This window comes from Panthera tigris, chromosome C2, assembly GCF_018350195.1.
Source record: "Panthera tigris isolate Pti1 chromosome C2, P.tigris_Pti1_mat1.1, whole genome shotgun sequence".
NCBI lineage: Eukaryota > Metazoa > Chordata > Mammalia > Carnivora > Felidae > Panthera > Panthera tigris.
The window spans coordinates 129,133,743-129,148,621 of record NC_056668.1 but is presented as its reverse complement, the minus strand read 5'-3'; the positions used below and the strand labels follow the sequence as shown (position 1 = coordinate 129,148,621).

The 14,879-nt window shown below is 36.1% G+C and overlaps 1 protein-coding gene across 2 annotated transcripts in view; it reads left to right on the top strand.

The window, feature by feature from the left end:
• The window catches only part of DNAJC13 (DnaJ heat shock protein family (Hsp40) member C13), a 124,875-nt gene that overhangs the window by 25,859 nt on the left and 84,137 nt on the right, over positions 1–14,879 (top strand). For both annotated transcript variants that reach the window (XM_042956644.1, XM_007087386.2), the window contains exons 3-6: positions 9,457–9,532; positions 10,327–10,476; positions 10,917–10,958; positions 13,996–14,196. In XM_042956644.1, coding sequence (XP_042812578.1) covers positions 9,457–9,532; positions 10,327–10,476; positions 10,917–10,958; positions 13,996–14,196 — 469 coding nt within the window. The remainder of the gene's footprint in view (positions 1–9,456; positions 9,533–10,326; positions 10,477–10,916; positions 10,959–13,995; positions 14,197–14,879) is intronic.

The following is a 14,879-nucleotide window of genomic DNA, read 5'->3' as shown; positions in this document are numbered from 1 at the left end:
TCAAATTTTCAGATGATTTCCTTTTTCTTTTTTTTCTTTTTTTTCTTTTTTCTCCCTTTTTTCTCTAATCTGTCAAGCCACTTTCAACACCCAGACCAAAACACACCTAGGATCTAACATCATTTATTCGATTATTTTGTGTGTGTGTGTGTTTAATTTTTAAATTTTAATATTTTTTTAATTTTAATTTTTTTAAATTTTAATATTTCCTACCTTATAAATTCCTTTTCTCCCTTCAAAATGACGAAACGAAGGAATTCACCCCAAAAGAACAGGAAGAAACAACAGCCAGGGACTTAACCAACACAGATACAAGCAAGATGTCTGAACCAGAATTTAGAATCACAATAATAAGAATACTAGCTGGAGTTGAAAATAGATTAGAATCTCTTTCTGCGGAGATAAAAGAAGTAAAAGCTAGTCAGGATGAGATAAAAAATGCTGTAAGTGAGCTGCAATCTCAAATGGGTGCTGCGGCCGCAAGGATGGCTGAGGCAGAACAGAGAATCAGCGATATAGAGGACAAACTTATAGAGAATAATGAAGCAGAAAAAAAGTGGGAGATTAAGACAAAAGAGCACTATTTAAGAATTTGAGAAATCAGTGACTCGTTAAAAAGAACAACATCAGAATTATAGGGGTCCCAGAAGAGTAAGAGAGAGAAATAGGGGTAGAAGGGTTATGTGAACAAATCATAGCGGAAAACTTTCCTAATCTGGGGAAAGACACAGACATCAAAATCCAGGAAGCACAGAGGACTCCCATTAGATTCAACAAAAACCGACCATCAGCAAGGCTTATCACAAAATACTCAGGCAAGGAGAGAATCATGAAAGCAGCAAGGGAAAAGAAGTCCTTAGCCTACAAGGGAATACAGATCAGGTTTGCAGCAGACCTATCCACAGAAATTTGGCAGACCAGAAAAGAGTGGCAGGATATATTCAATGTGTTGAATCAGAAAAATATGCAGCCAAGAATTCTTTATCCAGCAAGGCTGTCATTGAAAACAGAAGGAGAGATAAAAAGTTGCCCAGACAAACAAAAATTAAAGGAGTTTGTGACCACTAAACCAGCCCTGCAAGAAATTTTAAGGGGAACTCTCTGAGGGGAGAAAAGATGAATGAATACATGAATGAATATCAAAAGCAACAAAGATTAGAAAGGACCAGAGAACACCACCAGAAACTCCAACTCTACAAGCAACATGATGGCAATAAATTCATATCTTTCAGTACTCACTCTAAAGTCAGTGGACTAAATGCTCCAAAAAACTCCGCATTCTCTTACCATATGATCCAGCAATCACACTCTGTAGTATTTACTCAAAAGAGTTGAAAACATGTCCACACAAAAGCCTGCACACAGATGTTCCTAGCAGTTTTATTCATAATTATCAGAAATTGGAAATAACCAAGATGTCCTTTGCTAAGTGAAAGGATGGATAAACGGTAGTATATGCAGACAATGAATATTATTCAGTGCTAAAATGAAATCAGCCATCAAGCCAAGAAAGACATGAAGAAACTTAAGTGAAAGAAGCCAGTCTGAAAAGGTTGTATGCTGTTGAATTCTAACTGTATGACATTGCAGTAAAGACAGATTTTTGGAGACAGTAAAAAGATGAGTGGCTGTTAAGGTTTAGGGGGTAAGGAGGGATAAAAGGTGGAGCACAGAGGGTTTTTAGGGCCGTGAAACTACTCTGTATGATGCTGTAATGGTGGATACGTGCCATATGCATTCATCAGACCCATAGAATGTACAAACCAAGAGGGAACCCTAATGTAAACTGGACTTGGGTTGATAATGATGTTTCAGTGTAGGTTCAGCAATTGTAACAAATATACCCACTCCTGTGGGTGGAGGATGTTGATAACAAGAGAGGCTGTGCATGGGTAGGGACAGGAAGTACTTGGGAAATCTCTGTACCTTCTGCTTAATCTTTCTGTGAACCTAAAACTGCTCTAAAAATTAAAGTATTTAAAAAAAATAGCTCTATCTGAAATGGAAAAAATACCTTGTATCATGAAATGTAAATCTTTACATTTCATGGGATGCCCTTTATTTCCTCTGAAAGAAATGGGATAGTTTCTTAGTTATTGGGATAGGTTTTGCAGAGACATTCCCTCTCGCTCTTTTCTGAGGAGTACAGCTTCTGATATGAATGAGCCATCTCATGTGAACTTAATCTTACAGGTGGAGTTTGACCAGAATCGGAGTATACTGGTAATATAGGCATAGGAATGATCACTTTGCCTGTTATTTTTGTTCTATGTATTATGAATTTAGCAGTCATGGTTACTGGAAACATAATGATACTAATTATAACTAATTCAGTGACTCTACTGGAGTTTTGAGCCCCTCCTCCCTGTTATTTAACAGAATAATAACAATAAGAATAGCTAACATTGGGGCGCCTGGGTGGCTTCGTCGGTTAAATGTCTGAACTTGGCTCAGTTCATGATCTCTGTTTACGAGTTTGAGCCCTGCATTGGGCTCTGTGCTGACAGCTCAGAGCCTGGAGCCTGCTTCAGATTCTGGGTCTCCCCCTCTCTCTGCCCCTCCCCTGCTCATGCTGTATCTTTCTATCTCTCAAGAATAAATGTTAAAATAGCTAATATTTATCAATTATAAACAGCAAGTGACAAGTACTCCACACGGATTCTTTTACTTCTCATATTATGAGATAGGTATATATACTGTCCACATCTTTCAGATAGAGAAACTGAAGCTTAGGTTAAGCAGATTATCAGAGGATGCATAGAAAGTGAATAATGCAGACAGTGTTCGAACTCAGGCAGTGTGGCTCCAGAATTGGTGGGCTTTAACTGTTAAACTGTAGTGCCTCCTGTAGCAGTGCTTAACATTGATCTCCTAACTCTTTGAGAAACGTTGTATTTCAGTTATCCTTAGTTTCACTATTTGATGAACTAAAATTCTAATTCAATTAACTGGATTTTCAAGCTTTTGATAATAAAAGGAAAAACCCTATGTTCTGTGTCCTAATGGCTTCCTAGAAATTGGTAGCCAAAACTTATTTTAAAATGGTCAAAGGAACTAGGGTGTTCAGCTTAGGAAGAGGATTCAAAGTGAAAGTCTGGTTGGCACAAAAATTATTATACCTTTGTGAAGCTGAAAGACAGAACTTGGACCAGAGGGTGAAATTTGTGGGGAAGTCTATATTGGCTTAATTCTAAGGAACAATGGGCAGTATCTGCAGTACAGGAAAATAAATAGAATTACTTTTTTTTTTCTTTTTTTTTTAAGTAGGCTCCATGCCCAGCGTGGAACACAATGCTGGGCTTGAACTCATGACCCTGAGATCAAGACCTGAGCTGAGATCGAGTCAGCCACTTAACAGACTGAGTCACACAGGCACCGCGAAATAGAATTACTTTTAAGGAAGGTTAGTTAGTTAGTTCCCTTGCACGAGTAATGAACAATTAAAACTAGCCAACTTTGCCCAGAGTACTGTAAATGTTCAAGCTGTATGTTATGGGGACTAGGCTCCAAAACATAAAGTCTGTCTTCCAACTCTGATTAGATCCGTTTGGCTTATTTGAGGCACATTGCATAGGCTATCTACTGAAAGGATTGAAGATCTTTATGTTTGTTTGTTTATTTCTGAGACAGAGACAGAGCATGAGTGGGGGAGGGGCAGAGAGCAAGGTCCGAACCCACAAACCATGAGATCATGACCTGAGCCGAAGTTGGTCGCTTAGCCGACTGAGCCACCCAGGTGCCCCGAAGATCTTAACTTTAAAAGTAATACACAAAGGTTTTATGAACTCGAGAAATTTGACAACCATTATTTTATAGTAAACATAAGCTTTTTCTCTACTAAAACAAAGTACCGTTGAATTTTCTCTATTTTGAGAGAGTTGAATGATAACAAATTTTTGTGCAGAAGAGTATTGTGATGGTGGCCAGTATTTTTGCAGTCTCTTTCTGTTGACACTATTGTATATGCCTAATTTTTACACAGTTTGCCTAAAATGCCTAAATTTTACACAAAAGTGATACATGCCAGCTAGGAGTATTCAAGTCTGGAATTAACTTTGAAACAATGACAAGTATCTTAGCTCTTAACTACTTTGCAGTTCATTTCAGATGTCTGAATTAGTTAATAATACATAAAATATTGGGAGGAAACTGGGTCTTTGAGGGGCTGACTCCCTCATTCACTGCCATGTCCTTGTACACAGCACTGATTTGTGCTCATTTAATATTTGGGCAATCCATGGTAATACTTAATACAGTATCTGATCTAACAGGTTTTTTTTCCTAAGAAAAAACTTGCCCTAGGGAAAAAATCATGTTCTAAAAAGTTATTCAAAGAGGAAAGCAATATTTATAAGGACTAGGATGTTTAAGAATGGAATAACATTTTAATCTGCAGGAGTTAAGTAATACAGGAGTGTTTATTTTAATGTAAGTTAATATAAGTTTAGTCTGTTAAAAAAAACCTGAACATCACCTGTCCAATCCAAAACCAGATTACATCCCTAACTTCTGCTTCGGTGGTCTTTCTTTGTTACAGATTATCTTTCTTGTCTCCAGTCAGCATGGTCATTAGCACCTTTTTACTTGTTTTTATTTTTATCACCAACAGTTATGGGAGCAAAAAGAACCATAGATAAGGCACTTGCCTCAAACATGTTTTTATTTATTTGAATAGCATCAATTTCTTGATTCTAAATAACATTAGAGTTAATGGGTAATGTAAATTATATTTATTATTAAGCTGTCCTATTAGAATAAATGAGTTATGAAAACTTGAGGGGAAAAAATGCCTATTCCCTATAGACATTTAATGATGTGTATACCTTCACTTCCTGAATAAAATGGAAACAAGTGCAGTAAAGAAAATCAATAATGAATATTAATTTCTCAATTGGGGGAAAAGATGTTTGCTTTCACATTTCTTCATATACATATGGCATCTTTCATAAATTTCTCATACATTTTATTTTAGTCTTTATTCCTTTTTTTATTTGATTTTATATAACTTTTTATAGGAGCTTTATAATAATTTCAAGGAATTAGCCAACAAATTCATCTTAAACCCATAAGAATAGCAAATTAAGTTATAATTTATAAATGGTATTTTTTGCAGATAGCAAGTAAAATGGGAATATTTTCTTTCATAAAAATAAAGACCTTAGTCATTTCCTGATATTATAGTGGTTATGAAATGAGTAAAACCTGGTGTGAAAGTAGTTGCTATTCTGTTTTAAAGGCAAGAGTAAATTAGGTCATAGATTTGAATGCATGTTTATTATTAGATGGATTGGCCTATTTAGCTATTTGGTAAACACTGAGCATGTGCTGTATGCAGTCCTGGGTCTTATGTGAGAAGTTAGTTTCCAAGACAATGAAGACCTGTACCTCCCTGAACTTAGGGGATCTTTGTCTATTCTTCATGACTTAGGGTACTAATGACTTAGTAAAAGATAGGAAAAAAATCTTAAGTTTGCAAGTACTGTGACTAACATACCATACATGTGAGATCATTCAGATTTTAATTTCTAAATCTGATATCCATGGAGGCTTTATAGGTAATCTTTGAAGGTTTAGGGCTGCTTATTAAGGTGTTTTTAATGACCTAGAAGTATTTGTTCTATACTTAAAGGAAGTGCAGCAGCCATTATAGAGGACTGAAGCAGGGGGAGCACTCATGGAATAAGAGAAGGGGAAGAGAGAAGAATGAAAGAGAAATCTGTTTCCTTGTAACTTTTTTCTTATGGAGGCTGTAGAGATCAGTATTTATCTGAAAGATAGCTCTGAGTTTGCTAGTCATAACAGTGCTTTGGGCCTAATGACACTTAACTCCAGGATCCTTTTGCTGAAGTATCTAGAATGTGCTCTCTGCCATATGGCAGTCACTAACCACCTGTGGCTGTTTAAATTTAATCACATATAAATGTAAAATTCATTTGCATTAGCTACATTTCAGGTGCTTAATAGCTACATGTGGCTCATGGTTGCCTCATTAGCGTAGATAAAGAACGTTTCCATTTTCTTGGAAAGTTCTTTCGCATGGCACTGATCTAGACAACAAAGTTAATGAGAAAGATGTCAAAAGGGGTTTGGTTGTGTGGAGGAAATTAGTACATGATTGAAAAGAATATCTTCCTAGCTGGTGTTGAATGTGACAACACGAGTTGACATTGGAAACATTTCAGGCATTTAATTCTTCTTTAGTTCTTTCTTTTGCTCCCAAAGTAAAATAAAGAAATTCTGTAGTTTCACTTCAAGACTATAAAAATTGGCATGTTTGGCTCTCAAGATGATTCTGAAAGTTAGAATTGTGAATTCACATTTCTATCATACATTTGATTTCATTGGGTAATCTTTTAAGGCAGATAGTGGTTTAATAAGATCTTATTTCTTTGTTCTTATAAGTTGTTAAAGCCTCTGAAGTTTTGAGACTTTTTCGCTGTTTAGGTTAATCCTTATATACTTCGCCAATCTCTCAATCCTCACTCAGCTTTAGAAAGCAGCAAATGAATGTTTTTATATTAGGAGGTAGTCTCTCTTTGGATCATTTCCCACTCCCTTTTACTTTATTTTTTAAGTTTATTTATTTATTTTGAGAGAGAGGGAGAGAGAGCATGAGTGAGGGAGGGGCAGAGAGAGAGGGAGAGAGAGAATCCCAAGCAGGCTCCGCACTATTAGCACGGAGCCAGATGTGGAGCTCAAACTCAAGAACTGTGAGGTCATGGCCTGAGGTGAAATCAAGAGCCGGACACTTAACTGACTGAGCCACCCAGGTGCCCATCCCACTCCATTTTAGACATGTGAAATTAGGGAAAAGATATTTGTAACGTGGCAATACTTTGTAAATAAATATATGGTAAAGATCAATAAAATCTTTTTCTTTTTTTCCCAAATGGAAATAACTATCATTTTTGTTATATAATATACTAATTAGAAAAAAAGACAGGCAATAGAAAAATTGTGAAAGCCCTCTCGATCTCAGTGGAAATCCTTCTAGTGTTTTACTGTTGAGTCTGATAATGGCTGCTATTTAAGGTATGTATGTCTTTTTACTGTATTAGTAGCTTAAAGCAGAAAACTGTGATCTCCATAAATATCAAAAAAGCATTTGATTGTATTTAACATCCATTTTTAGTAATTTAAAAATCTCTTAACTAAAATACTAATAGATAAAATATGACCAATCATATTAATAGATTTTTCTTACATTGAAATCTGTTTTCCTAACATGAACCTTCTTTGGTCATAGTATACTGCTATTTTAATATGCTACTTGATTCTTCTTTCTAATACTTATTTATTTTTTTAATGTTTATTCTTGAGATCATGCACATGAGCTGGGGAGGGGCAGAGAGAGAGGGAGACAGAGGATCTGAAGCAGGCTCTATGCTGACAGCAGAGAGCCGGATGCGAGAGGCTTGCACTCACAACCTGTGAGATCAATCATGACCTAAGCCGAAGTCGAGTGCTTCAACCAACTAAGCTACCCAGGCACCCCTATTGCTAATATTTATTTTAAAAATAGATTGGTGTATCTTTTTTTTTTTTTAATGTGTGTGTTGTCTTACCAGATTTTAGTATCCCTAAAAGAATTTAGAAACTTCCCTTAGTCTGTTTCCTGGAACAGTTTAAGAAGCATGGTATTTATCTGTTCCTTTAAAGCATTCATCTCCTTGTTGGAGCCATGGTTATTTTGTAGGTTGTAATTGTTTACAGCTATCTCAAACTCTTCTATATAGGGGTTGGTTTATTCATAATTTTCAAAGTTATCTGCATAGAGTTATACACATCTTTATGTCTTCTGTATGATTATGAATTCTTACATTCTTAATTTTGTTTTTTTAGACTAGCTAATGTTTTATGTATTTATTTTACTTTTAACATTTTTATTTTTGGAGACAGAGTGCAAGCGGGGGAGGGCAGAGAGGGAGGGAGACACAGAATCTGAAGCAGGCTCCAGGCTCTGAATTGTCAGCACAGAGCCTGACGTGGGGCTTGAACCCACAAACCACAAGATAATGACCTGAGCTTAAGTTGGACGCCTAACCGACTGAGCCGCCCAGGCGCCCCTGTATTTATTTTATTTTTAAAGAACTAATTCTTTATTTTTAAGTAAGTTTTTCTATTCAGGTTCTTTATCATTATGAGTTCCTCTCTATCCTAAAGGATTATTGATATCCAAGTGATTTTTTTCCTTAGATATGATACTTTAAAGTGAAGGAAGTAAAGTGGGAAGTGAAACTTGGGGGCTTGCCTGTGTATAAGCTTCCTACTTCTATAGAGTTGCAACACTTAACTATAATAGGTAGTTGCTTAAATAGAAATTATTAAGATTCCAGAATATTGTTGTGACTGATCAGTTACAGGCCATAGCTTTTCCTTCCTTTGCATCATGGTTTTGTTGAAAGTGTATTTTGAAAGAATTAGTAGTGTGCAGTGTTGTTGTTGTTTAATAAAATTTCCCATTTAGAATCTTGGCATCCTCGGGTGGTATCTTTTTAACTTCATGTATAGTAAGTCAATACAAGCTTGCTTGCATAGGTCATATTTCTCTACTTAAGGATCTCCCTGGTTCACGTAAACTGAGTGGTAGGTGGGTTTTGTTTTTTTTTTAATCTTTATTTTTGAGAGAGAGAGATGGAGTGCAAACGGGAGGGGCAGAGAGAGAGGGAGACACAGAATCTGAAGCAGGCTTCAGTCTCTGAGCTGTCAGCACAGCCCCATGTGGGGCTCGAACTCACAAACTGTGAGATCATGACCTGAGCCAAATGCACTCTACTGACTGAGCCACCCAGGTACCCTGGTCGGTGGGTTTTAATACCAATAATACTTTCTTTTTTTGGTCATTTTGTTTTATACTAGGTTATTTAGGAGTTCCATTTTCAGTCCTCAGTAGATTTTATGTTTTTCTCATATGCTTCTTCACTCATTACTTCATCCAGTTCTGAGGATTACTGAGTAATCTTGATCAGCCAACCATCTTCTTGATAAAATTCGTTCAAGTTCTGGATTTTCTTCAAGAGTTCATTAATTTCAGTTATTTCTCCTGGTAGAGGAGAATAGAGCTCTAGCAGCTTTTGCACATTTCATCTTGCTTGTTCAGTTTTGTCCCAGCTTCAGACAGACTACAGTAAACATCTCCCTAAGTTTCCCATACAAAATTGTTGATTCCACTGTCCCAGTACCCTTTTCAGTTGTTACCCATTCATGTCTGTTTATGAATTTATGCATGGAGAGCAAAGCAGAACCTGTGAACAGTATCCAGACGGCACCCACCCTCCCCGATAACACTTTAGAACATCAAAAAATGTGGGAATATAAAACTAAGCTCTATTTAGTTAGTATTAATTGTTAAATTTTTATGTTTATTGAAATATTCTTTTTGTGTTAGTATCATATTTTATTATAAAATGTTTCTTTTATTTAAGACTAAATTTAAGTACTTGTCTTTCTTTGTAGGTATAAGCGTGTCTTTTCAGTTGGAACCCATGCGATTACTACGTATAATCCCAATACCTTAGAAGTAACAAATCAGGTAATCATGTTAGAAACTGTTAGGCATGTTTTGAACTCCATTTGAATTTTAAAAGCCAGGATATGACCCATGATTTCCCTTTCTTGAAATCTGTACTTTAGGTTAGAAAAGTCAACTTTGAAGGAGATTGATATGCTTACATAATGCTTGGTACTGGTACCAAAAGTAAATAAATAAAAGCGGGTGGTGAAGAATGTGTTTATTTCTAGGCTCTAAGGAGTATAACTTTTTGATATGTTACTTTTGATTGCCATCTCTTTTATGTGAAATTGGTACATTAGTTCATTATAGTTCTAAAGGCGGTATTAGTATTGTAATAAAGGTATACAGAAGTTGCAGTGCAGTAAATGGAAAGTACTTGTCATGGAAGTAGGATTACTGTTTATAAAGGCAAGACTAGCTTGAATATGGATAAGTAAACATATTTATAATCTAGTTTATTTTTAATTCTAAATTAGGCATGTTTTACAGATTCCTTTTTGTTGTTTTAGCAGATCTGCAGGTAATCATAAAATTTTATTCCTCACTTCTTTTCACTTGTATGTATTTTAATTGCTTTGGATTAATGTCAGTAATCATTAAAGTTGGAACACAGATGGGATTTTTTAATTGTTGTCCCTGATAACCGAAAACCTTAAAAAGAATTTGTGTTACAGAATTACTATAAGATGTGACACCTTCTAGACCTCTGTATTATTTTGTAATTTAATCGGTTATTGTGAAATTAAAGTAGGAAAAACAGTGTTGTATTTCACCATATTATAGCATCATTTGAGAGAATTTCTTTTTGTTAGTGGCCTTATGGAGACATTTGCAGCATCAGTCCCGTTGGGAAAGGACAAGGAACAGAATTCAACCTCACATTTCGTAAAGGCAGTGGAAAGAAGTCAGAAACTTTAAAATTTTCTACAGAGCACAGAACAGAACTTCTTACAGAAGCATTGGTAAGAACAGTTCCGTGTTAATAAGCTAAATTTCTCCTCTTTTTTTTTTTTTTTTAAAATTAAACAGTGATGTTACAGTACAGATAGTAATGTTTTGAGTCTCTGTGACCACAGTGTTTGTTTTTTCTTATTGACTGTTAACTTGATTCGGTGAAACTTTCACTTTCTCTAATGGAAAGTCTGGAAAATCCAGATATGTTTGATAGTGTTTAGTCTTTTTAAGCACATATATAGAGCAAAGCAGTCGTGTGTTTATCTTGTTTTTCAGTGAAGTTCCACACATTTTGTATTGAACAGCCTTAAACTATATCTTCAGTAACATTTTTTTAATATCAAGGTTATCAAGTTGGGGTTTTACATGTTTTGGATAGAAAGAACTGAACTGCAAATCTTCCTTACCAGTCTGTTGTCATAAGTTGTGATTATGTTTTCTCTTTCAGAGATTTAGAACTGATTTTTCAGAAGGAAAAATCACAGGAAGGGCAAGTATTTAGCATTTATTAATATCTATTTTTATTCTAATGTTGCCCATTATTATATAGAAATGCTTCTGTGGTCTGTGTGTTCCTTTTATGGCAAAGCTGAAGGGAAAAAAGGAATCATCATTAAATGTTGTCTGGCACTATGTGATAGATGAATGTAGTTTAACAGGAAACTCAGATATGAGGAATTAGATATATGACTTAATGCTTATGATAGGGAAAAAAGTCTTCAGGCAGAACTATGGAGCAATAAAAACAATGCTGTTACCACTCAGGTACTTTTTATTCAATATTCTAAACAGCAATCGTAAGCAACACACTGTGGATGATACCTGTTGGAACCTGCAACAGTTGTTTTGTGTAGGATTTTTCTATTTCAGAAGCATTAAGTTTTTAAGAAGTTTGGGGTATATCAGAACTGTCTTATTATATGTGCCTGCACTGGATCTGGCTGCAAGTAAGGCTTTGCATGGTGCACTGACAGCTTTGGGGAAGTCACGGTTGCTTATTAGAATCTTCCTAACTTTCTCATGCATTCTGTAATCATGTTACAAAGGCATTTAAACTAAATTGGAGACTTCTGAGGGGGGAAAATGGGAGTCCATGCTTTTTTTTCACTCCCTTGAAATACTGAATTTCTTTCCATGAGAAGGTATTGGTTTTATAATGGGCAAGGGGGCAGAATAATGCCTAAACTGATAGCACTGTTCAGAACTCTGGCTCTTCTGGTAAAAGGCAGGAATTGAATTCTGAGAAGCTGGCAGCACCGTCTCCCTGCCTTTTAAGCCCTCATTCTTTCTGTGGATGTTCTGCTAGTTTTAGCATCCCAGAAGCTTCACTGATCTCAAGTCAAGCAAGTGACTGCTCAGGAGCCATTTAAAATAGATTAATGGCTGTTGGCAAGCTGCTTGTTTCTTGTTCCTCATGAGCCACAGTCACATTTCTATAAATTACAATTTCTTTCATGTTGGCAGTTGAGTTTTCCATATTCCTCATCTGTTTGGAAAACTGCTGCTTCCAAAAGCAAACTTTAGATTTTGTTTTAAGTTTCCCTTTATATCAGTTAACTTCAGCAACTTAGTATGTTTCAGAACTTTGAGGTAGAAACAGTGTCTCTAAAGACAGTCCACTTAATTTCATATCAGGAATAAATGGTACCTTCTCCTCCCCCAGATTCTCTGCTGCTGAACACTCTTGCATAAATTGAATTTGACACTCAGGCCTTCAATTGAGATATACCTAAATTAGGTCTCTGAGTCTCTCTCAGCCTCTGCAATTCTGAGGGATAATGATGTGTTTCCATCAGCCCATCTCATTATGGCCATTGATTATCACCTGGGAGGAATAGAGACTGTCCTGCAGAGTGGGTTGGGGCACATGAACAAGCATAGTTTGGAAAAGCACCACCATTTTCGTGGCTTCCCTTCTTCTGGAGAGGAGTGGCACTGCTCCATCCTTTAGTTCAGAGTCAAGGTGCTGAGCATATTCTTGGGTTAATGCAGGCCCTTTGTTCTGCAGAATTCCTTTTATGGAACTATAATGTGCATTATGTCATCGATCAGTAGTAGTGCTAAGGGGACTTGATGTCATATGATCCTGAGCCAAACTGAGGCTCATTGCTAGGTTCAGTGTTGGGGTGTTGTAGAGGTGTTTATTAATGCCCTTCTCGCTTTTCTAAACACCTACAAGAGAATTTCTCTCATTTCAGTATTAGAAATAGTTGTACTATTTTCTTTTTAAATTTTTTTTAATGTTTATTTATTTTTGAGAGAGAGAGTGTGAGTGGGGGAGGGGCAGGTAGGGAGACAGAATCTGAAGCAGGTTCCAGGCTCCAAGCTGTCAGCACAGAGCCTGACACGGGGCTCGAACTCATGACCTGAGAGACCGTGACCTGAGCCGAAGTCAGATGCTTAGCTGACTGAGCCACCCAGGCACCCGAGAAATAGTTGTATTCTTGAGCATCCAATTTACTTTTACCTTCAGAGTCATGTAACTGACTGTGTGTTCCTCTTTGTATTGTCGGGTAGAGAAGTGGGTGGGTGAGGGGAGATTCATTTCACATCTGACACTTGATTATTTTTATTTTCTCTTGCCTCATTTTGTCTTTATTTTGAATTATTTTCTCTTGTATCATATCATTTTGGTTAGCAGCCTCACTGAAGCCCTTTTTCTTTTTAAGAATAAAACTGGGTAGTAAATGGATGTTAACCATTCTAATCACTTTTTAAATTTTTTTAAAAAATGTTTATTTAGAGAGAGAGTACATGCGCATGCTAGTGGGGGAGGGGCAGAGAGAGAGAGGGGGTTGGAGAGAATCCTAAGCAGGATCCCTGCTGTCAGTGCAGAGTGGAATTCAGGGCTTGATCTCTCAAACCTTGAGATGGCTTGAGCTGAAATCAGGAGTCGGACACTTAACTTCCGGACCCATCCAGGCACCCCTCTAATCATTCTGATAGTAGGTACTTTATAAAGAAATGTCATTATCTAAATGGAATTTCACTTACTAATGTGATCAGATTTATACCTTTGGTGTGAATAGAAAAGTGTAAGGTCAAACTGAGGCTTCAGCATTTTTTATGTGTATAGGAAGAAAATCTGTATTAGTATACTGAACCAGCTCAGGTTGTTTACATTGAATACTGTAACTTCCCCAAAATGTGACTTAGCTTTTTTCCATATGTAAGTTGGATTAAAAGAATCCATCAACAAAAGTTGAAATCTTTTTTCCCCGGCAAAAATTTCAGAGTATTCTTTTAGGATTTCCTTTTTTTAAAAAATAGATTTGCATAAGACTGACTTAAAATTGTTTCACAAAATATTGTGAAAATATTGTGAGGGGGTTAAGTGCCCCCTCCCCCACTCCTGCTCACACACTGGCTCTCACTCTCAATAAACAAAACCGATTGGATAGTAGCTGTAAATAATTATAATATTTGGATTTCTGGTTGTTTTGGCAGTGACTGATAGATTAAACGTGATTTTATTTTATGGTAATTTTAAATATGAACCTAAAAGTAATAACTGTTTGTCTCTCTAGAGGTATAACTGCTATAAGCACCACTGGAGTGATACAAGAAAACCTGTTGTTTTAGAAGTCACTCCTGGAGGCTTTGACCAAATTAATCCTGCAACCAACAAAGTCCTCTGTTCCTATGACTATAGAAATATTGAAGGCTTTGTAGATCTCTCCGATTATCAAGGGGGATTTTGTATACTGTATGGAGGATTTAGTAGATTGGTAAGTAGTATTTTTAAAAAGTCATTTAAAAAGAGACATAACCATTTGAAGGAAAGCGGGGTTTTTTTACACTTCTATTTCACATTTCACATGTGTCTTGTGGAAGGAAGTATGGTATTAAAGAGTACGTGCTTTGTTATCAAAGAGACCTGAGCTTGAATCTCAACGTGGAGCTCTCTAAAGTGACAAGAGTAATATGTATGTCATAGGTTTTTGTTTTTAGGGTTCTGTGAGATAATTTATGTGAAATGCTTAGCATAATATTTGTCTTAGTATTCAGTAAATGGGGGTTACAGTTGTTATTTTCATTATATCAGTGTCTTAACTGAAAGAATCTAAGCTTTCTTTGAAAAAGTAATTTAAGATCTTTTATTTTTATAGTCTTTACTCCTTTCCCCAGCTGTTTGTAATCTGAAATCTGAGTATTCATTGAAACTTCAAATTTGGAGTTCATTGCATGTTTTTGTCTTGAAATTTTGAATTATATGTGAATTGTGAGGTATAGCAAAAGCCACTTAAGATGCTCAGACCGTTTGTTAATTGGTAATAGAAGCTGAACTCTAAATGATGACCATCTTTTTTTATAAGAAACATTTCGCCTTCCTTAATGAAATCTCACCTCTTCAAGATGAGCACTGGAGAGTTTCCACAAGGAAAGGCTCAGTTGAGCTTACTCTCAAGTT